General features: G+C 42.7%; 2 protein-coding genes across 7 annotated transcripts in view; one reads left to right on the top strand and one right to left on the bottom strand.

Annotated features, from left to right (window-relative positions):
• LOC143209054 (lachesin) overlaps positions 1–26,036 on the bottom strand; it is a 417,332-nt gene that overhangs the window by 69,920 nt on the left and 321,376 nt on the right. For 5 of the 6 annotated variants that reach the window (XM_076424212.1, XM_076424213.1, XM_076424214.1 and 2 more), the window contains 4 exons: positions 24,595–24,723; positions 18,676–18,960; positions 17,563–17,625; positions 917–1,072 (listed from right to left, as the gene is read on the bottom strand). In XM_076424212.1, coding sequence (XP_076280327.1) covers positions 917–1,072; positions 17,563–17,625; positions 18,676–18,960; positions 24,595–24,723 — 633 coding nt within the window. The remainder of the gene's footprint in view (positions 1–916; positions 1,073–17,562; positions 17,626–18,675; positions 18,961–24,594; positions 24,724–26,036) is intronic. The other variant, XM_076424218.1, reaches the window with a different exon arrangement.
• Fuctc (alpha-(1,3)-fucosyltransferase C) overlaps positions 10,131–26,036 on the top strand; it is a 91,983-nt gene continuing 76,077 nt past the window's right edge. Inside the window, exon 1 of the mRNA XM_076424219.1 lies at positions 10,131–10,399. The gene's annotated coding sequence lies outside the window, so the exon portion shown is untranslated. The remainder of the gene's footprint in view (positions 10,400–26,036) is intronic.

The raw sequence follows: 26,036 nt of genomic DNA, 5'->3' as shown, positions 1-26,036 counted from the left end.
ACAAACGTGAATAGCTATTTTTATACTGACCGCGATACGCTCTTCTTAGACTGTGCACGGCGAATAGGTACCAGAGAATCAACTTCCACAAACAATAACAAACATATTAATTTATATTAATAAAATTTTTGCCCAACTCTGGTTTCAATATGCGAGATTTTATGCAGAACTTTCACGAGCGAGAAACCATTTTTAATAGACAAACACGAGTCAGTATTTCTAACAGATTTCCGCGAACACAATAAATTTGCGAGAGCAGTTTCCCGACGGGAGTTCCTCTAAAAATTCCGCCGCGCAACATTTTCCTTTCCGTATAAAATTTCGAAAGATCCGCGACTGAACACTCGTTAGAAGGCGAGCCCGAGTCACCGCGTCGACGGGGAAAGGTCCTTGGAGCTCGGGAGAGTTTCTCGCGTTAACTTCGGCGAACGAAATAGTCAAGTCAACAGTACGCAATCGATAGAGATATGGCAGCTTTCCACGAATAAAAATGTGAGCCACGAAGTCGGCGGCGACCCAGTTCGCCCCGAATCGCGTGACGACGAAGTGTGCTCGTGGTGCATGGTGCAGAACAATACTAGTACAATAATGCTCCATTAAATCTGATTAAAACTGTAAACGCGGGAGTTTGACTTTTCTGAATAGGATTCGAAAGTTTGCAAATTTAAGTGAGCACTACCGTGTAGCAGAGAGGCCGCGCGTTTCTACGAAGGGGTTGGTTGTCGAAAGGTATCGTTCGTGCGAGACAGCGCGTGCGTTTGTGCTTGATGCTGGTGGTTTGTGCGAGTGTGCGTGCGCGGTGGTGGTGCGATAGGCTAGGAAAAGTCGAAGAGAAAAACACAGAGACACGAGACACGAGAAACGAAAGAAAGAGCCGGGAGAGGGAGGGCCAGATGAGAGAATGCAAGCGCCTCACCTGTGCTCTGGCCACCACGTAGCTTCTGCTCTGGCCTGTCGACCCTCTCCTCACTCGGGGGAGGTGGCCTCTCTGTCCTTTTCGTATAGTACGGGTTGTACGAGGAGGGCCACACGGTGGTCGGCCTTTTTGCTGGTGACGGCGTGCTCGGTCGTCCTGAAAATAGATTAGGACCTTTCTCATCTAACCCAGCCATTCTCTAGCTCTCTCTCTCTCTCTCTCTTCCCGTCGCTTCCGTTTTCCCGCTCCTTCCTCCCTCTCCCTCTCTCTCTCTCTTTCTCTCATTTTCCTGATCCTCCTTTTTTAAATGTCTCGCTTCTTTCAACTGAAGCTTTTCTCCTTTCTCCCTCTCTCCTGTTCTGTCTCCGTTTTCCTCCCTCTCCTCTCTCCCTCTCCCTCTCTCACTCTCTCTTTCTAAACCTAACCAAGTGAGTGATCTCGTCGAGAGGTGTAGTGTGAGACCCTCGTACTAATTACTAGACTGCGGCTGTTTATGGTGGTTCGCGAATTTTGACACTCGTGCGCGAACGAAAAAAATTAGTGCGTTTGCTTTATTCTACCGAACGAGGAATTCATTTAGCTACCAGCTATATACAGTTTGCTGTAGCATACAGGGTGTCCCACAATTCCTTCAACAGCCGAAAACGGGAGGTTCCTGAGATCATTTGAAGCAACATTTTCCTTTGCAAGAATGTTATTCACGGCTTTGTTTAGGAGTTATTAACGAACAACACGAACCAATCAGAGCGCGACCTAGACGTTAGTCTAGTTGACCGGCGCGTCAACTGTCTATTGGCCGACTGTGCCAACTAACGTCTAAGCCGCGCTCTGATTGGTCCGCGTTTTTCGTTAATAACTCCTAAACAAAACCGCGAATAACATTTTTGCAAAGGAAAATGTTGCTCCATTTTCGGGATTTTCACGAATTTTGGGACACCTGTATATCAACTAACGAAAACTACAAATGTGTTGGTAAATAGATAGATACAAAGGTCTTGATCACTAGAGTTTGGGATAAAGGAATCTGTTTTATCGTTAGGGATGTATTGACACTTCCCGGTGTTTTATTTGGTAAAGACAAATGAAAAGTTTGGATGAGAAGGGTTCTGTTCTATTCTCGGAGATCTATTGATTTTGTTCGTGTTTCATTTGCTAGAGAACGCTGCGAATGCAAACAGATGAGAAAGCGTCGCCCTTCAGAATGAAAGTTAACATGAAGTATTCTGTTTTAGGGGATGTAACGACTTTATACCGAATTTGTGATTTTTTCTGTAATTTGTTCGCTGGACAATACTACAAATGCAAACAGAAGAGAGAACAAAAATTTAGCATACAGCGTTCTATTTCATTCCTAAAGGGTGAGGCACCTAAAACAGGCAACCTGAATAACTCGCCTGCTGTTGGTGTTAGGAAAAAATGCATCAGATGGATCTAATTCGTTTAAAAGTAATTTGAATTTTACTTAAATATTACCATAATATCAACGTGGTATGCAGGCAGTTAAAAGTGGTTGTAAAGACATTTTACGGTTCATTGATTGGCCAATACATCGATCTGTGAGTGTTGACACGTTCCTTCCGAATGCTCAACGAATATAAAAATTCTTGTTTACAAAGCAAGTGGGTAATAGTATTCTTAATTGAATATTTAATTCAACATATTTCATCTGGCATTATAATCTACAATGTTTTACAGACGCAATTATAATTACAGATGCAATTATAATGATCTAAATTAAGATCGAAACATCGAGGATAATCTGATAATTTGCAAAATTGCTTTTAAATTTTAATGATCGAACCAATGCGCCGATAACATTACGATCGATAAAAGGAAATATGTATTCTAGTTACTAGAGAATGAAGCAACAGTCAGAACCAAGTTAAACATGTAACACACTAGTTTATCGCGAAGAAAAATGAATATTATTTTCGGTGGCAAGGGTTGTATTGCATTGTTTGTTACATAATCACATTACACACAATTCTATTTTACCATACGGTACCAATGGAAGGAGCTATAAATGCACAGAGATCAAGTAGTCGTGTTAGCGACTCGAGAACTACAACGGTTGCTAAAGGAGGGAGATTCGAGGAAAATTGGAGAAGTCCATCGAATATATTCAAACCCAAAAAACCAAGAGACAGCCGCCGCAGCCCGATTCGAACCCTCTGCGTTCAACGCTCGAAATCGTCTCGTTAACGTTCTGTGTCTAAAGCTATGTCCACATTGAGGCAACACCGAGCAACTTTTTATCACCTCGTTATTGGACAAACAAGAAGAAAGCAACAAGAGGCGAGAAAAAGTTGCTCGCTGCTGCTTCAGTGTGAACGTAGCTTAACATCTTCAAGAAGTAGAACCGGTAGGTCATGGTCAGACGCGTCCCAATCAATAGGACGCGCGTTCGTCGAAATTACAAACTGGATTCTCTCGAGACCGAAAACAAACTAAATGTAGTCCATATTTTTCACTTGTTTTCTCGCGTAGAACCACCCTCTCCACGATTGTATCGATACTCGGACACCCTGTATAACCGTACTTCGAAAAAACAGTAGCAGTAGCGGAATTCGAGCAGACCGAGAGATCAACACATTCCCTGCCGGCGTGACAATCACGATTTTGTATATTATTTAACCCTGATAATTTCCTCAGAAATAGTTGCATATAAACGTCTAGAATAATATTTCACCTATTTTTATTTTACACTTTAAAACAACAAGTTATGTTTCGTTTATAGCGTTACGCTTTAAAGAAGTACATCTATCAACACAAACAGGATGAAATTAATTATTTTACAGTGCGTAAGAATAGTAAATTGATGAATTTTCACCATGAGGAACGTATAAGGATTAAAAAAAAAAACAATGTTGCACAGCTTTTTGCTTAACACTAGGTTCACGAGACGTGTTCTAATATTTTTAATTTACATTCAACATTTCTTTGGGTATATCAGGATATAAGAAACAGCGCGGACCCTAGGGTTTTTCTTAGATCGAGGATTTATTATATTACAAAAAAATAGCTAGAAAGAATAGACACGTTCTTGTTATATTAATGGAGTAATGCAAAATAGTTACTTCTACGGTATTCGGAAAATTTATAGCGTTTCTACGACAACATCTTTTTTTATATACCACAACGGGATTTATTGTGTTTAATAGAATACTGTAACTACGAAGTCTGTGGCTGAAATAATTGTCAGTAGCGAATGTGTTAATACGAGATTGTAATGCGTAGTCGAATGAGCCTCTTCTCAGATTCGTTTATAAAAGGGTCGCACTCGATTTCTCAAGTCAACACTGCGAGGTGTCGGGGTGCTGGGAAGGCAGGTGTGACGGAGAATCGTCGATCGTCGTCGACGGAACACGCTCGGGACGGTGTTTCGAGTGGACTCGGTGAAAACAGGCTGGCCGAGCTGGCGGTTTGATGAATTCCGGCAGCTTCTTTGAAAACGAGCCAACTTCTACTTGTTGCGTTCGATACCGTCGGCGGTTCCATTGAGCCGTAGTGCAAGACGGACGGAGAGCTGAGAGAAGAGGAAGAGAGAACGAAGAGAGAGAGAGAGATAAAGACACGGAGAAGCGACGTTCCGACGGAGAAAAAGCCGACTACAAAGAGAGCCAAGGGGCGATCGTTTCGAATCCGACGGATTCCGAGTGCTTCACACTCGATCGGATGCTCCTTTCTGTGTTTCCCTCTCTCTCCCTCTTTCTGTTTCGAGAAGAAGAAGAAGAAGAAGAAGTCGTTGTCGAGCGGCCCGAGAACGCGTTTCGCGACTCCGCGAAACTCGCATATAAATCGTCGCAGTAATACCAGCCGGCCGCGCGAGTGAATTTGAAATTCTTCTGGAACGCGGTCAGGGATCCTCGAGCCTCCGCGAGAGAGGATTCAAAGTTTCGGAAGAAATACGGTCCTTGGAAACCGCTTCGGAACTTCCCTGCCTCCTTAGCACCAACGCGCCGCGGTTTCGAAACCTGCACGGAATTCGACCGATCCTTCGAGTTTTGGTTTCCGTTTTTTCACCCTTTTTCTTTTCTTTCTGCCGCAAACGGGGATCGAGGCCCCTTAATTCGCCAACTTTGCCGATACCACTTCGACTTACTAACTACTTCCGAATCTACTTCTCTTCTCCCTCCCCCTCTCGAGACGAGAATCTTGTAGCTATGCGAGCTACGTGTCATCATTCGAGTATGCGATTTTATGAATCGATTTAGTAAGATTGACTTGTGCTCTAATTATTTATTCTTCTAATAATTTTAATAGATGAAATGTAATATTTGACTTTTTTCTAATTTTCCTACAATGTTAAACTTCATGAATTTCTATAAATGCATCTTCTCATTCATATTTATTATTTCCTAAACTGTCATTCGAGTTGAAGTGATATTCAGCCTGACATCTTCATCGTGAGCCTGGTTTGATATTGCAGCGCGAGGAGTTAAATTTGGTCTAATTACCTCGCGATCTAATTATTGGTATAGAATTATTATTCAGAGAATTATTATATTATAATTATCTCTCCCATATAATTACTATTATAGAAATTTCCGAAATCATTGTCGCTGGAAGGCACGTCGGTGTTCGTCAGGTTCGAAATTCTGAAATTGACGATGGATCTCGTTCCAAGAAATATTCTTTGGTTTCGAAGGGAAGAAGGGAGACACCAACGTATAATTTGATTAGGAACCACCGGCGCGGCGAGCAATTTGAGCGCAAGAGCAGATTGAAACTTTGCTTAGATTGTAATTTCGCTGGGGGGCTGCGCGTCAACCGCGGCTGTGCAATTCGAATTGATGCTCGACGCGGGACCCGTACACCATTGTGTAGCGTCGTTACCCTTTATAGACAGTTGCGACCCGGTAAGATGGTTCGCCACTTATTTCTGCCGCCCATAATCGAGCGGAATAATCAACCCGGTCCCCGGTGGCCCGTACGATTGTGTAACTCCGAGAAACTTCCCGTCTGGCTAACTAACTGTTGCGAATTTTTAAGGGACGCGTCCTTCTTCTCATTCTCACGCAACCAGATTCACAAGGATATTTCAATCGCTCGTTTCAAACTCGATGCTTCGTCATTGCAGGTACTTCCTTGAATTCATTGAAAATGCATACAATATTCTAACCAATTTCCTTCTACTTTAGTGAATTTAGACATTTCTGGTTGCGCTTTACCTTGCGTAACCAGAAACGTTTGCCTTTTTCTTATGCAATTCTGTAGATTTTGGCGAGAGAATGCCAATAATCACTTTCAATCCTAGGAGATCAGTGGTTCAAAAGTTATGAGTGTTTCTGATGTAAGAGCGCCGCCATATTGGTAGTGCACTATTCGTTATCTTGCAGTTCTGTAGCTGCATTGAATATAAAAGCAATTGTGCATGAAAAGCTCCGAGTTTTCCAAAGAAATTAATCATTCTGACCCGCGCAATGGACGGTTATGTGCATTACAATTTAACCCTGTGTAGACGGAAATGTTTCTCAGTATAATCCTCAACAGATCGAATATATTTTCATAGTGAGACGAGTGTGATTTCTATCAAAAATTTGTTTGATAAAATGGTTTGAACGACATACTGCTTGCAAAGGGTTGAAACAACGCCGTCCGCTTTTGAGCGAAACTGCTGTTTCTCTCGACTGGTAGTGCTCGCAAAAATTCGTTCCAAGCTAATCCGGGAAATCCAGTTTCCACCGTTGTAAGAATCGTTAACGCAATCTCACGAAGGACAACGAATTAATTGGCTGAGAGGGCGGTGTTCCGACTGGGAACATTCCCGTCTAAAAATAGCCGTCGAAACCGTTTTAAGCGGCACTCGATTAATTCTCCTCGGAGATCCCGAGTATCCTCGTCGTCCTCCCATCGCGGATATCCTTGTTCTCGAGGTTTTTTGCGGAGGGAAGTCCACCCCCTTTCCGGTTCGCAAACAAGCGCGGCCCTTTAGACTGTGTAGCAGAGCAGGGACGATAACAGCGCGCGGTACTAAAAAGTTTTCGAATAAAAGTTTAAATACGCCCGGGAAACTTTGTTTCGCAGCCCCCCCTTCCCCCGCCGCCCACCCCCCGATTCTCCTCTCAACAATATGGCCGACCCGGTGGCATCTTTCGCGAAGAATAAGCATATTCGCGGCCTTGCACAAAGAGCTGTCGCACGGGGGTTGTTTCCTCTTCGTGGGACCGAGCAATCGCGTCTACCTCCTCCCCCCCCCCTCCTTCTGTTTTCTCCTTTTGTACCCCTCTGTAGAAACTTTTGTCTTGCGCTCGAAAATTTAAGGGCACTAGTTTCCATCGCACGGAAATTTATATCGTCAATTTTGTTGCGGACGCCTCGCACAATCCCACCGAACACACGCCGCCATTTTCTGCCCCCGTCGGGGTGTCCTAGTTCGTGAACTTATAAATTTATCGAGAACTTAAAGACTGAAGATTGTTTCGCCTAGAAAGCGTGCGCTGAAACTTGCATCGAGAGACAACAGAGAGATCAGCCCCCTATTCTGGCGTGCCCCGGATCGCCATGTTGCGACCCCCTTCGAAAATTGTCCCCGGAGCTTGTGGAATACTGAGGAAAACCAGGTGACGAGATCGTAAAATTTATACTGTGAAATGTGTTTGTCTGTTCTATGCAACTATCACCGTTTGCCCCTCAATTCTAGTGTGCTCCGTGCCGCCATTTCGCTGTCACCTTCGGAAACCATTCAGGAATACTTGATGGTGCCAATTTAATGAAACGCTCGCGATCGTCTTACTATTTGATCGAATCCTCAACCACGATTTGATGACGTGTCCCGCTCGAAAATTAAACTCGAGCCACGTGAAAAATTTAAAAGGTTCGATTCCTGCTTGGCAATTCCAATCGGAAAACTTGTGTTCGTGCGTCGAGCAATCGAGTACCTGCAGTGCATCCGGTGGGGGATGAACTCTGCTCCGGTCCCTTGGCACTTTAAATGGAAAAGTTGAGGTTCTACAGCGGGAAATGACCAAGTTCCCTTTCTGTCCGCGGAGAAATGAACCTTTTGTGCCTGTCGTGTACATATTAAACGGGCCGGCAGCCGGCAGCCAGAGAGATAGAGAAAGAGGGAGAGACAGACCTCGATTCGCGAAATTAATACCCGTTTCCCGGCTCGCGGGCTGGATCACGGAATCGCTGATGTTCCGAGGGTCGGTCATTGTGAATTGAAACGATTCGGTAAGATCGCAAATACGATTGTCGGTCGGCAGGGAAATTGACGGTACGCGGACCGATAATTCTTTAATTATCTATTTAATAATTAATTATTTAGACTGTACCTAATTATTAGATTGCGGTTTTCATTATTATTATTATTATTATTATTATTATTATTATTATTATTATTATTATTATTATTATTAACGGACCAAAGCCCTCTTACATGAATGTTTACAATAGAAAACAATAAAGGACCACTCGTATAGTAACATAAAAGGGACATGCACAAAAACTAATGATACTAACTATATGGTATTATCCTATAATTCTGCGTAATTTTATATTTTACGCAAAATAAAAATTGTCTGTCTTAAGTAGACATTGACATCTTTACTCAACAATTCTGAATTAGTTGGAACTAATATATTCTCAAGTTCTTTAAACATTTTTACTGTTTTGTCATCTTGATCGCAATTATCTGCTAATTATCATCGTGCCTCCTATTTAAAAGTATTGGAGTATTGTTCTCAGCTGATTAAAACGATTAACGAAAGAACCGTGTGTATAGTTCCTGTAGAGATTCTGGAACATTACAAAGTTCGTCGTAGAGGTGTTCTGTCCATTTCCTGGCAGCGATAAAGGAACAAGGGATCTCTCGGGGAGAGATCGATCACTCGACGAGCTGCAGGGGTTGACGGGACGCGGAAGGATGCGTGGTGGCCTAGGGGCTGCTGGGAGAAATAATTCGGGCCTCTTTGCTCGGCGATAATTAATTACGGCCGGAAGGATCGATGGGCATCCCGAGAGGCGACTGGTGTGTAGAGGCATTATTAAATATCGTATATTCTCCGGGGGCTAATCCCAACCCTTCCGCGGCCTCCGACCACCCCTGTGCAAGGCTCGCCGGGAACGTGCCGCTCGAGATAGCATTCCGATCATAAAGCATTCGCTTTTTCCCCGGGAAAATTTAGTGTAGCGTTCAACGAGTTAGAAGCTCGCGTAAATAACCGCGCCTGGAGATTTACAAGACGGTTCCACTTTCCGTTGTAATAACAGCCTCGCAAACAGTATTATATTAGGGGCATTGTGCGGAGCTTATTCATGGACCCCAGAAATCTAACGTTTCACAAGGCTGCCATAAGTGCTCCAACAATGCGTAGAGGTACGGCTTATTTCTAGCTAAGTTATTTCTTGAATTCCGAAACACATTCGTCCTTACTCGAATCCACACAGCACCCGATTAGGGATTGTTAATATTTTCCTGGCGTAGGCTAAGCAAACGTTGTTTTCGTTCAGCTATCTAGTACTACGCTAAGCTAAGTGTTTCTATGGGCCAAGCCTACCATGCGGAATTCTGCGGTGTCAAGTGTACCATGGACTCTACGTGTAAAGCAACACGTTGGCTACCCTCGCACGATTTTAGCTGCCGCGATCCTCCCTTTGCAACAGGTTCCCCGAGATTTTATTCTACGGCCAGTTTTTTGTGCGATCACTGTGCGATCTGATCGTTTCACCATTGCATAATTAATTACGTTTATTCTCCGTAGCATATGATTTAAACAGTAAATAATTAATTTTAGAATAAATACGAGTGTGGCGTCACTGTATGAGAACGACACAGTGAGTGTGAGTAAGGATATGGAGAGCGAATGAGGACGATTGACGTATGACAATGTAGGACAAAGGAAGAGTAGAGAAAGAGAGAGAATCGTGCAGGAGAATATTATTAACAAACGTAACCATTAGACTGCGGATCTTTATGCACGGTAAAAATTATGTGCATAGTTTAAAATGAGGAGACGCTGAACAGAAGTTTCTATTTTTCTTTAATAATTTTAATAACATACAACTAATCGACGTTCTGAAATTCTTTTAATTTAGCTACACTGCCTTAAATTGCACCTGCTCTGTTGGAACTTGGAACAGGAGTAACCGCGCGTACTAATCGCGACATCTCTGATGTTTATTAGAAGTTGTTTGTTCCGTGCGTCCTGTGTATGATGGCGCTCGACCCTTAAGTGTGTACGTGGGTGCGTGCCTTCGCAGCTTCCTTCTTCTCAATGTGTACCTCGTGTAGTAAAGACGTATCTATTCTAATAAAGTCTAACACCTGTAACTGCGCACTCTCGCTTATATATTATACGCTTATACAGTAATCACCCTAACTCCAACAGGTTATGGGCCCAGTGAAACCCAGTGTAAACCAAAATTATACGGATTAAAGTGATTACGATTTTTTGTTAAGCAAATAAGCGCGATAATCGTGAATATTAAAAGTGCAAGGACTACAGAGGAGTTATGTAACCACGTGGCGGAATATATTTGGTGAGTTCCCCACATTATACGTATATATTTGTCTTTGAGAAGCGACAAATATCATTGACACCATTTTTTGTTCGTATTGAACGTTGATATCCTTGATACAATCTAAAATCTCGTATAAAATTTTGAAAACATAGCGCAATATGTAACCAAGGCATTATCAGTATCTCAAAAACTAGCAGACAAATTACTAGCAACGATTATTTTAGCCGGACTGCCTCCCGAGTATAAGCCAATGGTCATGGCTTTCGATAGTTTAAACATTGAATTTTCGTTTTTCGCTTATTTTACGTCGCACTTAACTGCCAGGGTTATTTCGCGACGGGACCTACAGTTTTTTATAAGGTGGGTTCCGAACCAACACCTTGGGCACCACAGTTAAATGGCACATGGAATATTTCCAGAGATGCCGGCGTCAGGATGTCGCGATCGAACCCGAGCGTCCACGGAGAGTCTGCAGTCGCGCGCTCTACCCACTGAGCCACTGCGCGGCCTCTTAAACATTGAATTGACCACTGAACTAGTAAAAAGCAAACTATTGCAGGAGGATGTAAAATCTCGGTTAGAAACAAATTCCACTAACGTAGCATTTTCTGCAAAACATGATCGGTATGGTGTTAGCAAATCTAAATTTCACAGATGAGAAATTAGATGTCATAATTGGACTGCGGATCTTTATGCAAAATAAAAAATGTTTGCATTGATTGTAGGACACAGGAGCCAAATAAAAATTGTATTCTTCTTTTAATTATCCTATTAAGCTGAAACTAATACGTTGATGTCCTTAAATATTTTTAACATGTCCACTGCTTTAAATTGTACGTATCCATTTTTGTCATAAATGCATAAAATCCGCAATCCGGTCATAATTGTGCTAAAAAAGGCTACATCAGGCCACACTGTAAGAAACCACGAGAGGACACCTTACCTAGAAATTCGACAACATGGAAGGAGAACAACGATAGACAAAGGTGTTTAAAAGGAACTCTCAAGGCCAAGGCCACCGATGAAAATTGGTACATGCATAAAATCCGCAGGCTAGTAATTACATTTCCGTGGACAGAACGAACTTTCCGGACATGGCGGTTACCACCCTAGAAGTCCTACAGGATTATTCAATTTTGTATACATTTAATAGGAAACGGTAGGTCTGGGTTAGCTTGATTGAAAATTATTTTGCAGAGCGTCTCCGTGCGTTCGCAAACGCAGGCTCGTATGTTGGTGCAGCCTGTACAATCGGAGGGAGCGTGTAACATGGCAGCGAACGTGTTAAACGCATCCATTATGCAAACTGGAAGCCCGGTCAAGATCTCTCCGACGGTACGGCAGGCAGATCTCTCTCTCTCTCGCGCGACAACAGACGTCGCGTCGGCGCGAGCTGTAAATCGTCGATTTGGTCTCGCGGATCGGCGCCGATTCCGCTGGAAATCTATCGTGCCGCACCCGTGATCGACGCAATCTCGTCCGCATCCGTGATTCAGCCGCGTCCCGGCGACACCGGTAATTGAATTTTAAATAAGGCTAATTGGGTCACCGGCAATGTAATGTCCGCGATAGAAAATTAAAATGTTCCCGGGGTCTCGCGGCACGTCATCCGTTTCGGACCGCAAAGAATCGTTGAATCGATTTATTCCCCGTGGCCCGAGAGCTTCGAACTAACTTCAAACAGGGCATTAACAACTCCGTTCAGAAGTCGATCAGATTCTTAACCGGGTCATGGTTTGCCTCGCAGTGTGGTCTTGCAATGATTTAACAGAATCTAATAACTTCGATGATATTCCAGGCGTAGAATATTGTCGATGAACAGTAGAATGCCCGTTCCATTGCATCGCAATATACGAGCATCTTTGTGCAGAAGACACATTTTCTGCATCGATTGCTTGCAAAATTGCTCGAGCAACTGAAAGCAAACACAAGGAAGAAGGAAGGCAGCGAAACAAATCGCACCCCGGCGAGAACAGTGACGCAACTACGAAAATAACGAGTTTGAAGTTGGAAAGCAAATGTCATATCTGTAACTCTTGATCGAACCACTAGAGGGCAGCTATGTCAGTTCTCTTTTTGAGCTGGTTCATATTTGTAGTCGGTGTTGGGCAATAATTATTTGGCTATTCAATTAAAAAGCAAAAATAATTATTTATTATTTGAGCAAGTCTAAACGAATTATTTAAAATAATAAAGTTAATTGTTATTTACAAATACAATTTCAATTATTATTTGTATTGACAAATGATTTTTGTTAATGGAATGAGGTATTTTTTAATGCATGAATCGATGCAGCTGGACATTCGTTATAAAAAGGTACTAACCTATGTATGTCGAAAAGTTAGTAGTTCAGGAGATATTTCAATTTAAATAATTCTAAAACACCATTACTGTATTAAAAAATACCTCATTGCATTTAAAAAAATGAAGGTAACCTCCATATCTCTAAAAAAGATTACATAAAAACAAAAATTTTTTGGTATCGTATGAGCCCCATTTTATCATTCAGCTTTGTCCTTCAGACATTTGACGTATTTTAACAAACAACAAAGATATTTGAGGTGGCAACGTAAGGTGACTCAACTCTGTACAGAAAATAAAAGAAATAAGAGAAGATTAAAAACTACTTATTTGATTTCCACCTCAATCCAAATAATAAATAATCTTTTATTTGCAAATAAGATATAATCACTTTTGGAATTATTTAAATTACTTTTACTTAAATAAAAAGTTTAGTTATTATTTGCAATTAAAATTACACGTTTATTTATTATTTAAAATAAAATTTGCCCAACACTGTTTGTAGTGGCATTTGACGGAGGCGTCCATAATATCATTTTCTAGAGCCTAATTGAATTCACATCCAAAACTATTTTCCTGCAAGATTAAAGATGTTTGAAATTTTATAATTTTCTTAAAACAGTTATTTTCAGAAGACTGCACATTTTTGTTGTGTCACTATTCTTGCCGGGGTGCGAAGTGGTGCTTAAAAGGTTGTGAAATTGCAGGAACATTCGCTCGCATTCGACGCGAGAATAATTCGGTGCAGGAACTTTTGTCGTTGTGCGTCCGAGTGCAGTATTGTTTGGACAAACTCGTGTGTAACACAGCAAATACACGTAATTCCGCGCGGCAAGATTTATCATCTGCTTTTCTAGGTGCGCGCGCGGTCACCTCACAGGTTTCAACGATGTCGCTGTGTTCCATTTAGCGAGCGTGTTCCGATATATCAAATTTCGAGGGTGTCGCTGCCATCCCGAATCTTATCTAGCCAGATAAGGGCGAAGGCGGACCCATTGGAAACTGTTCGGTGGCGCTTAACGTCCCCGCCGGTGAGTTATGGCGCTTGCTGCCCAGGTCATTAATAATTCGCTAATATTAAGATTGATTTCGAGCCGGCGTGGCGCGGCGAGACGACGAACACGAGCCACCGGCTAGTTCCGCGAAACTTTCCCGGCATCCGGGCAGTCAATCATCAACCATATTACCGCGAAACTGCAGTCGCATAAAAGCTGTACCCGACGCGACGCACCATTATGCGACCGTCTTGCCCCTTTTTCCCCGCTAATCCAATCGCATGGACGTACACCGGCACTGAGAGAGAAAATGGGTAGCCAATCATTTTGCAAGCTTAATTATCAGCCTACCAAATGTACTTTGACGTACAGGCTGTCAAATTACGTGTAAAATCCGCAACAGCGTGATTCTACACCTTAGGATGGACGAAATTTCTTAATAAAATTTTAGTTCAAAAATTACAACGACCGACTTTTTCAAGGAAAATTTTTATTGATTGCATCGTGTTCTACTTATCGAGGGGAACAAACTTCTTAAAGGAATCACGAGTCAAAAGTAATTTTTGCTCAAAACTTTCTTCGATGACTGAAAATTTTTTCAGAATACAGAGCAGACTGGAACAATGCTTCCGCTTTATATGTCGAGAATATTTCTTGGTGATGAAACCGCCTCTTCATTTACCGAAATGGAGTTCTTTGATGACTGAAGAATTTTTAAGACTCTGATAATTTTAATATTACGCAGTGCAGTAATTCCTGAGTTTGCAAGAATGCGTTCACAACAGTTTCCCATAGAGTACAGGATTTTAAAAACCAGTTATCTCCTAGATGACTCGAATACTGCGTCACAGCAGAGCGATTAAATGCTGATGGCTACAAGTTTGAAAGCCCGCGTTGTTCCCGCGGCCTGATACAAACGATTCATGGTACTGTGGTCGGCTTGTTCTTGGAAACGTAAGTTTCTGCGCTATTAACGCGGTACGTGATCGAGGAATGTGTACTAACCTCTATCTGTAACACACACGCGCTCGATACACATCAGTCGATGATAATTGGCCGTCGCACGTGTAGAACGTTCCCGCTGATTCCTAATTGTAGTGCATGCAGCGCTGTTTGCTAACGCGCTTCAGCGATTCCCGAAGTGTTTGTGCGAGCAAAAGGCTGGCTAATGAGTGTCTCGTCTAATACGGAATTATTAGATCGCCGGCTAACTAACCGCCTGCTCCTCTCGATACTCATTTTCCCGCGGCGACTGTCGTTAAAAGTTCGATCTTTCCAGATCGAGTCACCTCACTGATTTTATCTAACAGTTTTCTCAGCTCGATTTTTCTGAGCTATTTAGATTTAGATCGATATAATGTATCTCGTTTTCTCAGCTCAGAGTTTCTTCTTTGGTATCAAATTCAATGCAATCGTAAAAGGTTAACATAACGGAAAAATGAATACTAACATATATCTCTGAACTACTTCATTCGAAGGAACGAGATTAGATGAGATGCGGTTCAAATACATTTATTTATTACGCATTGTTGAAGAAAATGATGTACGCCACATACTGTTCGTCGAGACGCAAAGAAAACTGTGACGAATTGACACGAGAGAGGATAAATCTTATGCATAATCAAAGATTGTATAAAATGAAAGCGACTTACTTCAGCGAACGAAGAATTGAACTGTGAAATTCAGAATTGAACAAAGATTCATGTTATAGAAGCGGCGGCGCACAGTGGGACCTTTCGTCCAAATCGGAGACAAATTCAAAGAACTTTCCGCGCGTGGTATTGGAAAAACCACAATTTTCTTGAAATTGTGCAAGTTTAACGGATTTTCTCAACGTTAAAAAACGTTCTTACCATAATCTCCCTACTTTTTCCCATATTCTGCAAAGTTTCAGCTTCAATTTTTAAAAACTTCCATCGCTCTACCTTATTTCTATGGAAAGTTCTTTGATTTTGTCTGTGATTTGGACGAAAGGTCCCACTGTGCGGCGTTCAAGTGGTGACAAACTAGAAAAGGAACGATATGCGATCTAAGGAATTCAGGAATGAAGTGCCACAGCTAAAAACATCCGAGACCGTAGCTTCAAATAGCTTTATTTCGCGAGAACAATTACCGAGCACTTTAAAATTGCATCTGTCGAACAATCGAGCTTGTCTGGAAGGTGCAGCACCAGCCAGGTTGTTCCGCAGCTTTTCGGATCTTGTCCCAAGTGAAAATCCGGCTGGTTACAATTACTAGATGGAAGGTAACGTAAGAGAGAGAGAGAGAGAGAGATAGAGAGAGAGAGGGTAGCGCAGCGAAGGGTACGATGTTACAATAATCCGGGCAGGTGAGGCGGTTAGGTAAAATTGCGAAGCTTAATGGCGGTAATACGGTCGCGGCCGAGCCTTGTATGGCGTTAATAATGCAGCGTATTGAGATTGGTTTCGCTGCGAGAACACCGGGGCCAGAGCCACAGGGACCTGACCTAGGCATCCGCCCAACTTATTCGTGCTGCTTTAATAATACACCGGCCAATGTGCGAGCACATACCGTCGTTCGGCCCCGAGTCATGTAAAGATTACGTTCCCGGGCCCAGGATCCCCTAAAGTGCTCCTACCCTCGAGACAGATCCAGATCCAGGCGAATCGCACTGATTTTTTTAGGAAAGATTTGAACACTAAACATCCAGTGCCGCGAAAGAACACTGTTCGAAAGGATCCAAGAAGTTTAGACTACAGATTTTTTGGACTTTTGAAAATGACTGCAGATCAGATATTAGCGCTCAATCTATCACCACCGATCGAATGACCGGTTACAGATTTTTATTTCGAAATTATTGGAATTATAACGATGCTTTCGTGGTAAATGATTAAATAAATATACTCAATAGCGCAGATATTCTAATATGAACCGCACAAAGTTCAAATTTTAATCTTGTTATGTTTGTAAGGCTATATAGTGTTAGGTAGCCTGCCAATAGGCTGTGCAGATACGTTAATTTCGCAAACGGCCACGTTATTTCTCGAATAAAATGAGGGAACTAAGAAATCATTTTCACAAATTAATCTACGGGAATGGAAACTTTCAAAGAGCTCCGAGCACGGTCTGCCGATCATATCCAGCGAACAAACAACAATCTTTTGAATGTTTCCGGGAATCTTTCGCGCAAAGGATAACGCGGACTGCATCTGCTAATTAATTAAATAGTAGAGCAAGAGAGTTGGGCGTTCATTTCATTCGGATCTTTAGATTTTTTCGCTGCAAAGACGGGAATATACCTGACGTTCAAAACCGCTTCGAGGGACTTTTAAAGAAGGGAATAAAGTGATGTTCGAGCTCGAATTGCGGAGATATTTAGCAAAAATGCGAATCGCGAGAGAGAGAGCTGTGAACGTTTGTTCTGGAACGAATATCTTCGGTCGTTCGGAACAGGCGCGAGACGAATCGATACGACGAGAGAATTGTTTGCGTTGGACCGGCAAACGGGTCGATCTTTCGCGGAATTATTCCATCCCGTGTGGCGTTTAATAATCGTTCGAGGAGCGCGATAAAAGGCTGATTCATGGTCGCGAACTTTTCCACCGTTCCCTCTTCTCGAAACCGGTTCTCCCGTTGGGAAACGAGCTCGGCTCCGGCCGTTCGCTCAGCTGTGTAATTTCCGCGTTGTTTTTCTTCGTGGCGCCCACCTGCTCTCTCTCTCTTTCTCTTTCTCTCTCTCTTTTCTATCTCTCTCTTTCTCCATTTCTCTCTATCCACTAAACCGCGCGAGCTATAGTCGATTTTTGGGAATAAAACCGTGGAGAGCCGGCGAGCTAACGAGCGTTCGTTCCGAAGAGGGAAGCGAGAGATGATCGATTTCGGGGCTGGAGCTGTGCGAAATGATATTCAACGAGGCTCTCTCACCTTCTTTGTTGGCGCTGCTCTTGATCTCCGTGGCCTTCGGCGCCGCGGACGGCTTCGGAATAGCTGAAACAAAAATTATACGCTCTGAACTCTCTCCACGCTTTGAGCCTACTCGCTACAGGTCGCGCTCTGTCACGGTTGCATAACCGATAAGGACAGATCGAACTTTAGAGTATCAGAGACCACGATCTGGGTTCCAACAATGTGCTAAACGATCTCCCGACCCGTGCGGATTGCGCAATTTTATGAATAGATTGCGAATTTTTATGCACATTTCTATACATAGATATTTATTTCGTATAATCGTTTCAGTGGATTGGAAATAGTAGACTTTCAAATGCCTCAGATATTTTCACGTTGTTTGTATCGGATCTATTCATTTTTATCACAGATGCGTAAAATCCCCAGTCCATTCACGAGATTCGCGATTCTTCATTTGGAACCAGCTACAATGAATCCTTACTCTTATGGCGACCCTAAGGCGCCAATACTAATTAGTAATTAGCATTAGTATAGTACCAATATTCAAACCACTATTTACGTTAATAAATCTGTTTTCATTTAACCCGTAACTAGTATAGTGTTTAATCAGATTATAAAATATCATCCTAGAACCTTTCTACCCTTTGTTTCCTAACATTTTGTATAAATTTGTTTCAGACACATTCAAGTGTATTATTTCAGACTAAATAATCCAAATGTTCTAAAGAAGTTAAAAAATGTTAATGTTTTTCGTTGGGGTCATGAGAGACCCCAGTATACCAGTTAACAGTTAATGAATTGCTAAATTACAACTTCATTTGTATAAAATGAAAAATCGTTTAGAATATAAATATTCTAGATCGGAAGAAATGTCTTGATTTTGACGTTGAAATATCTTCGAGTGTTCATTTGAAGCTGAGAAGGGATCTCACGTATTCAGGACACCAAAGAGTTGTGATCGCACAACGCTAGCCTGAAAGTAGGCGCATGGAACGATATTATAAACGAATGGGAAGCGATGTTTAACAATTCGGTTGATTCCGGCGGCCGGTTAACGGGGGATTTGCAAAGAGAAAACTGCTGAGAAACCGGGTGTAGGTAACCATGGCCGGCGATCGTTCATCATCTTACCGTACAACCTAATCGAGCCCTCGGTCTCGCCCAGCGAGTTCTTGCTGATGCAACGATAGTTCCCGAAGTCGCCAGCCTGCAAGTTGTTAATGGTGAGCTTCATGTTCGTCCTGTAACTGTTCTCCGTGAAGATCGTCTTGAACTTATTGTTCGAGAGTATCATCTCCTTATCGATGTACCAGTAGCTCATCGCCCTTGGATAAGCCTCTGTCTGGCAGTCGATAGTGACGTTGGTGCCAGCTGGCGCGCCCACCAGCTGATTCGGTACGAAGATCATCGGCGAAACTTTAACATTAATTAACCAAGGTTAGCACTTAACAACTATCCCCTGTCCCGCTCGATCGTGAGACGGGGATGCTGATTGATAGACTGCGAATTTTTATGCGGAAGCAAAAATTCTTTGCATTCGATTACAATGAACATTAAATTGCATGTATTCATTTTCACTATAAATGCATACAAACCCGCAGTATATCAATCAAGATCTAGATGAGCCTCGCACACCACGATCAAATTGCAATAGTTGCGAAACAAACATTATGTGACCGGCTGCAGAAATTCGCGTTTGACATGTTTCTCCCAATAAAAGTGAAACCTTTGCCACTCCAGTGGTAGCAAATCGAAAAATCCGAAACCGCCCTTTACCTTTAAAAGTGATTTCCAGATGTGAAAATTCGCGCTCTACACCATCCCTCCGATAAAAGTCGCGGCTTTACAATTTCAATAGTCGTGAAACGAAAAAATCGAAGCCGGTCTTTACAGCTAAAAATTGTTCGCAGGTGCGAAATTCGCGTTTGACATCGGCTTTCTAATAGAAGTCGAATTCGTATGAAACGAAAACTCTGCAAACTGGATTTTAGCATTAAAAATGTTAGCGGAGTTGGGTGGAGAGTTCTCCGGTTTTCGACGGGGTCTATCCGACAGGAGTCCTAGTTGAAGCCGAATTGGCATCGAGTCGAGCATCGATCAGACGAATGTCCGCGACACTTCACGGGGTCGAAACGAAACTGGAAGTTGCCGGAGGTACGCTAACGGTTGGTCGTTTAACATAATCGCGCCATCTCTGCCCGGTTCGCCGGCAAATAGAGTTGCTTCGGAACAATTTTCCGACTCGTGCGACCGGGACGGGAGAGGCGGGGGATTCGGGTTCATCGGTGTGCCGAACGACGACTATCAAGCAGCAGCGCCCCACGTCGAAAAACTTTCCTCCATCGGGGCACGAAGTTTCTTTCTAACGTGAGCCACGCTGGAGCCAGTGCCACGCCACGGGGAGCTCTCTCTCTCTCTCTCTCGGTGTCCTCTCGTTCGTCCGGAATTGATCAAATGTAAATACCGTGCCCGGATAGCTCGCGCCGCGGAAAATAACCATGCCCTGTCCGCAGTTTAATTCGACCGGAATAAACAGAAACTCGCCCGGAAACTTTGCCGGGCCCGAACCTCGGATTAGGCGAGCGTGCTGCAATCGTCCCGGCTAAAGTCGAATTGCATGATCTCCGGCTGATGAAAACGCGATACAACCCTCGTCCGCACTCCGCGAAAGGATTATTCCGTTATCGGATTTTTTACCGACTTCCATCTGCCCCGCGATCCCGCCACAGTTCCCACGGAAAATGATCATTCCTGTTCGCGGCACTCAGCGGCGCCCATCCAATTTTTATTCCGCGGATCATTTTGTTAACTACACTATACAGGGTGTCTCAAAATTCCTTCAACATTCGGAAGTGGGAGGTACCTGGGACCATTTGAAGCAACATTTTCCTTTGCAAAAATGGCGTCCGCGGCTTTCTTAAGCAGTTATTAATCTTTCAGAATCCAGGCAGTAAAATGGCGATTCTTATTCTCTGGCTTGTTACGCGCCTACCGCGAATTGAATCAAGCACAGCTATTTACATTACCGTTTATGTATTCGTTCACACGCATCCGCGCGTCAAAAACAAAAATCGCGCGGTTTCCGCCGTGTCTGAACTAGGGCTAAAGTAACAGGTCAAAATGGACACACGCTCCGTCGCGTCGTTCCGATTAGTTTTGAAGGCACCCTGTAGACCAGTGTTTCCCAACTTTTTTTGCGCCATGTCCCACCTAAGTCTTTCTGAAATTCCTATGCCCCTTACGTATAACATATACATAATTTGTAATGTACAAAATTTTAATTGTTCATTGGAACTTTAACAATTTCTGATGATTGTACCAATCTGTTGGTATATTCTTAATCACGTAGAGTATGTATTCTTTTGAACTGATTTTTATCACTTCGATTCAGTACTACCTATACAGGGTGTTCTAAAATTCCTTCAACAGCCGGAAATGGGAGGTGCAAGCTGCATGCCATTTATGTCTTTTTCCAATAGTTTTAATAAGCTGGAGCACATCTAGTCGCTTTTGTCATGAATGCATCAAATCCGCATTCTAATAATTACTAACCCAGTATCCTAATTGCCTGAACTAATGGCAAATTCGTCGTGTTCTCGTGTTTTCATGGTTATATGCAGTTTTCCGACCCAAGCCGTGATGAATAGGAAAGCTTTTGCAGCTTTTCGGTCGTAGTTGGCTTCGTCGGGGGTCAAAGGCCCGCAATGATTCTGTGTAAACTACTACAGACAGTAATACCGAAACGACGCGAGAACTTTGGCGAGCGACACAGCTTATGTCGGAAAGCCTGCGATAGATATTCCCGCAATTAATCGGGCAAAAAGTCGCAGCAAGCCTAAACGCGACGAGAACGAAATCGGCTGGCGAACGCGAGGGGTTAACCGTAGACGAACAACAAGGCCCGCGGCAACCATACTCGAGCGCAGCTCGCGCCGGTATGCGCCGGGCTCGCCGCAAATCCACAAATTGCCTGCGCCGACCCTAATTAACGCATACTTCTCTTCATTTCCCGCCATCGACTCTATCCACGTCTACCCGACACCGGATCTCCTTCATCCTGCGAACCGACCTTTATTCCTGGCCTCAGCGCTCCGCGAACTTATCGACAATGTCGGAATTAACCTAATCGAGAAACAGAACGTCCGTGGACCGAATCGTTGCCGAGGTGTTCCCGTTTGAGGGGACTGTCGATTTTTTCAAAATTTTCTTAAAGAATCTTTAGGAACATGTACGCAAAATCTAATTCTTAAAATTAACGAAGTTTAGACTGTAAATGTTTATGCAAAATAAAAATTATCTGGCTAATTTACAAGAAGTTTCTTTCTCTATTAACTAAATTCTTTTAATCTTTCTAACATTACTAGTGAAGATTGTTTGAAGGATGAAAAACAAAAAATGACTGTTCCTTTGATTCTAAATAGGAACGTGTTCTAGCTACAGTGAGTGTAAAAAGTATTCATACGCCCTTTAAACTAGAATGGCTTTATTATAATTGTACCAAAAGACCTGATTTTTTATAATTAATTAGAAGCATTGGTTTGCGAAATGATATGCAAAAAAGATGTTCCAAATAATTCTAATTTACAAGGTTGCGTGCAAAAATATAAAAGGCATTTTTTTTAACTTTTCTATTTGGGCTCTTAATAAAATTTGAAATATATGTTTTGTAGATCTATATTAATTATACACATACTCTGAAAATTACGTCGAAATCGATAGACGCAGGAAAAAACGACACGCATCGAAAGATGTACGATTCTGTGGATTTTAAGCAGAAACTGATCAAAAATCTTGTAAAACTACGATTTTCACCATTTCTAACCGCTTGTAGCTCGCGTGTATGTTAATCGATTTCGATGAAATGTCCAGCATGTGTGTGTAACTACTAACTACTATACTACAAAACATATTTGAAATTTTCTTTAAGAGCCCAAACAAAGAAGGTTTTAAAAAATGCCTGTTTTATTTGTACATGTAACCTTGTAAATTATAATTTCTCGAAAATGTTTTTTGCATATCATTTCGTAAACCAATGCTCGTTTATGTTTGTCGTTCGTCAATGGTCGTTTGGTACAGTTATAAAAAAGTTATTCTATTTTAAAGGGCGTGCGAATACTTTGTACACTCATTGTACAAGAATTTCGGTGTGAGTGACTGCAAAATTTGTGTCATGTTTCTCCTCTTTCATATTTCGATTGGTGTGTTGAAGTAGATTCTGGTATTTGTGGTCAGACAACACGATCAAGTCCTTTCATCGCTCGTGCACCGTTCGAACAGCTTATTGTTCATTATCCCAGGAAAACATAATCCTATTACGCAATGCTATACATATTCTTTCACGTTACGCTCATTAACGCGGAAGCATCGAGCACGCAACGAGATTTTATTCTACTTTAAACGAACCCCACGCTTCCGACGCAGGGAAACAAAATTGCTAATTCCGAAGAATCCGCATTTGATCCTCGATTAAATTATTAACACGGTAACTTGTGTACTGTTAATTTCATCCGCGAATATTTTATTCCACGCAGACGCGTTCTGCCAGCGCGCGTCTACAATTCCGCCCGGAAAATTTCATTTCGGTACTGTACACTGACCCAAGCGGCAGTGGATTTACGGATTTATGGAAATGTTTCAACTTTGATGGGATTTAATCCTCGAGACATTAACATAAAAAATACTGGAATAATGCTGTAGGATTGGTGGAAAAGCTGCTGGAGGGCGGGCTCGCGTTCTCCGACTGTTTTTCACCGGAACATTTCGGACTTGATGAAAACGCGAGCGCGTTCGTCGGAAGCGCATCACTGAAGACGCGCGCGAGTTAGGAGGACTGGGGTTGTGGTGAACGGCGTCTCCTTGTCGCCGCGTCGGTTTCCTATAGCGTTGATTAATTAATTCTGATTGCAATTATTCGGTCCGATTGAGAGAACGCACGGCGTTCTACTCGGCGATAATTACGTTTCGGCTGCGGGAACGACGCTCTCGAGAGGTGAGCGGATCCTCGGAGACAGAAGAGCCCCGTCACATCCGGGAACAGATAAAAATTATTCAGTGGCGTGCGAGGGGTGCTGGGAGGAGAAGAGAGCGCCAGGCAGAGGGAACAACAAAAATGTTGGAGCGTTTCGAGGGAGCGAGTCGGGCGGCCAGTGTTTTCTTGCCGGGGCTAAATAAAATATGTCTGCGCTCCTCTAAATATTCAAAGGACACTATTCGACCTGTCCCAGGGCCCGCCGGTTCCTCGGCACGCACACGCCACTGTGCCAAGTGACACGAACGAATGGAACGCATAAAAGGGAAAAATGACCAGAAGCGGCGGGACGCGCGCGCGGAGCTACCGGTATTTCCCTCGGGTTTTCCTAACGGCGCATCTGCCCGCCGTTTCCCTGCCACCCACCCTCGCATCCTCCACTTTTCTACCCCTCGACGAATCCTACACGACCACCCGGCCACCGTCGCGCGAGTCGCGTCGTCGCGTCGACTGCAATTCGACGAATGAAATTTAAACAATATCTCCCCCACCCGTCCACGCCGATAATCCAGAACTCGATCACGGTCGAGTCGCACTCTTCGTTTCACTCGATGTTTCCTCAGTGTTCGCGATCCACGCCCCGATGATTGTTTCATCCGCGCAACCGTAAAATTTGGATGCTCGATTGGAATTTAAAGATATTCAATCATTTCAGCGCCCCACACAACAATAGTTTATAACTTCTATAATTGTAGAATGATAAATCTGGAACCGGTGAATTTGACCGGTGCTTACAGTTGAAGATTGTAAATGTCATCTTTTCTTAGAGTAATGCTTGAATTTGATGAATTCAATGAAGAAACCTTTCCTTGCACAACTTTTATACCTCATCGAGTTTGATTCAACAACAATATCGGCTCGGTCGCGATGAGCAATATTGCAAATGGAAAACCGCGTCCTACGTTCGTCGTTTCGAGAACGCGTTCGCCGCACCGGTAAATTAAAAATGCAAGATATGTCGGTGTACGAGGCTCGGTACGCGCGCGGCCGGAATGATAATAGTTATCTGGAAATCCACTCACATTCGACGTCGACGGTGATCCTCTTGCTGACTGTTGGCGGCACACCATTGGTCGCGATGCAGAGGTACGCCCCCATTTCGTTGCGCGTGATCTTCGTCAAGTTTAATTGTTCGCCATCGAACGTGGACACTGAAACCAAAAGCAGAAATTGATTCGGTCTGGTCGACCGTGCAAATACAGTGCGGCCGCTCAACTCCGCTCCGCTCGGCTCGGCTCCACTCCGCGCCGGAACAAACAAACATTCGCGTCCGACATAAACGTATAAACAGAATCCTCCGAAGAGGCGGGCCACGGCTCGCGGATTTTATCGGCGAAACTTTCTCGCTTTAAATGAAATCCCCTTTTCACTCCGGCCGACCGGCCGCCCCCGCCTGGAAAAATAGAGAAAAACGGAAAAATAACGGGGAAAATCGGGCCAACGATCGAACCACTATCCTCTTCATCTGCCCGTCAAATTTCACGCTTCTCATCGTCGTCGTGCCTTTAGACTTCAGCCTTTGACGATGGAAATTTTCGGACTTGTCTCTCAGACGACCTACATACGGTGGAACTTCGATTATCCGAACTGGTGTTTGTATTCTATCTACATCAATCTGTATATTAGTTTGTCAGCAATATTAATTCACAGAATGCAAATTCAAGATAGTAGGTTGGCAATAAGTTCCTTCGCATTTTCTTGAACAGAAGTATTTCATTACATGGGAAACATGTCCCATTTGATTCAATAATATTTTGTCGTATTTCAAGCGATTTTTCAACTTGTCTGGGGAATAGAGAAATAAAAAGAAAGTCGTGAATTTAGTTGCTAATCTAATAATTTTGAAGAAAGCAAATTATTGAATATACTGGTGCTGCTTAACATCATTGAGAATAATTGTTGGGTATCCCAGTTTGATTTTATTTGATTTGATCGGAAAGACTGTCATTATTTTCCGAAGCAGATCTGCTGAAAGCACTTACCGAAATACAATGGGTGTAAAAAGTATTCGTACGCCATTTAAAATAGAATAACTTTTTCATAATTGTACCAATCGACCTGATTTTTTTATAATCAATTAAAAGCATTGGTTTATGAAATGATATGCAAGAAAGATTTTCCAAAAATTATAATTTACAAGTAAACTTTTTTATTTGGGCCCTAAAAGGAAATTTAAAATATATGTTTTGTTGATCTATAGTAGTTGCACACATGCTGAAAATTTCATCGACATCGATTAACATACACGCGAGCTACAAGCGGTTAAAAATGGTGAAAATCGTAGTTTTACAAGATTTTTGATCTTCGAAGACAGTTTCTGCTTAAAATCCACAGAATCATACATCTTTCTATGCGTGTCGTTTTTTTCTGCGTGAACCGATTTCGATGTAATTTTCAGTATGTGTATAAGTAACATAGATCTACAAAACATATATTTTAAATTTTATTAAGAGAGATATAGAAA

Source organism: Lasioglossum baleicum, chromosome 5 (assembly GCF_051020765.1).
Source record: "Lasioglossum baleicum chromosome 5, iyLasBale1, whole genome shotgun sequence".
In the NCBI taxonomy this organism is placed as follows: Eukaryota; Metazoa; Arthropoda; class Insecta; order Hymenoptera; family Halictidae; genus Lasioglossum; species Lasioglossum baleicum.
This window is presented reverse-complemented; position numbering and strand designations above follow the sequence as displayed.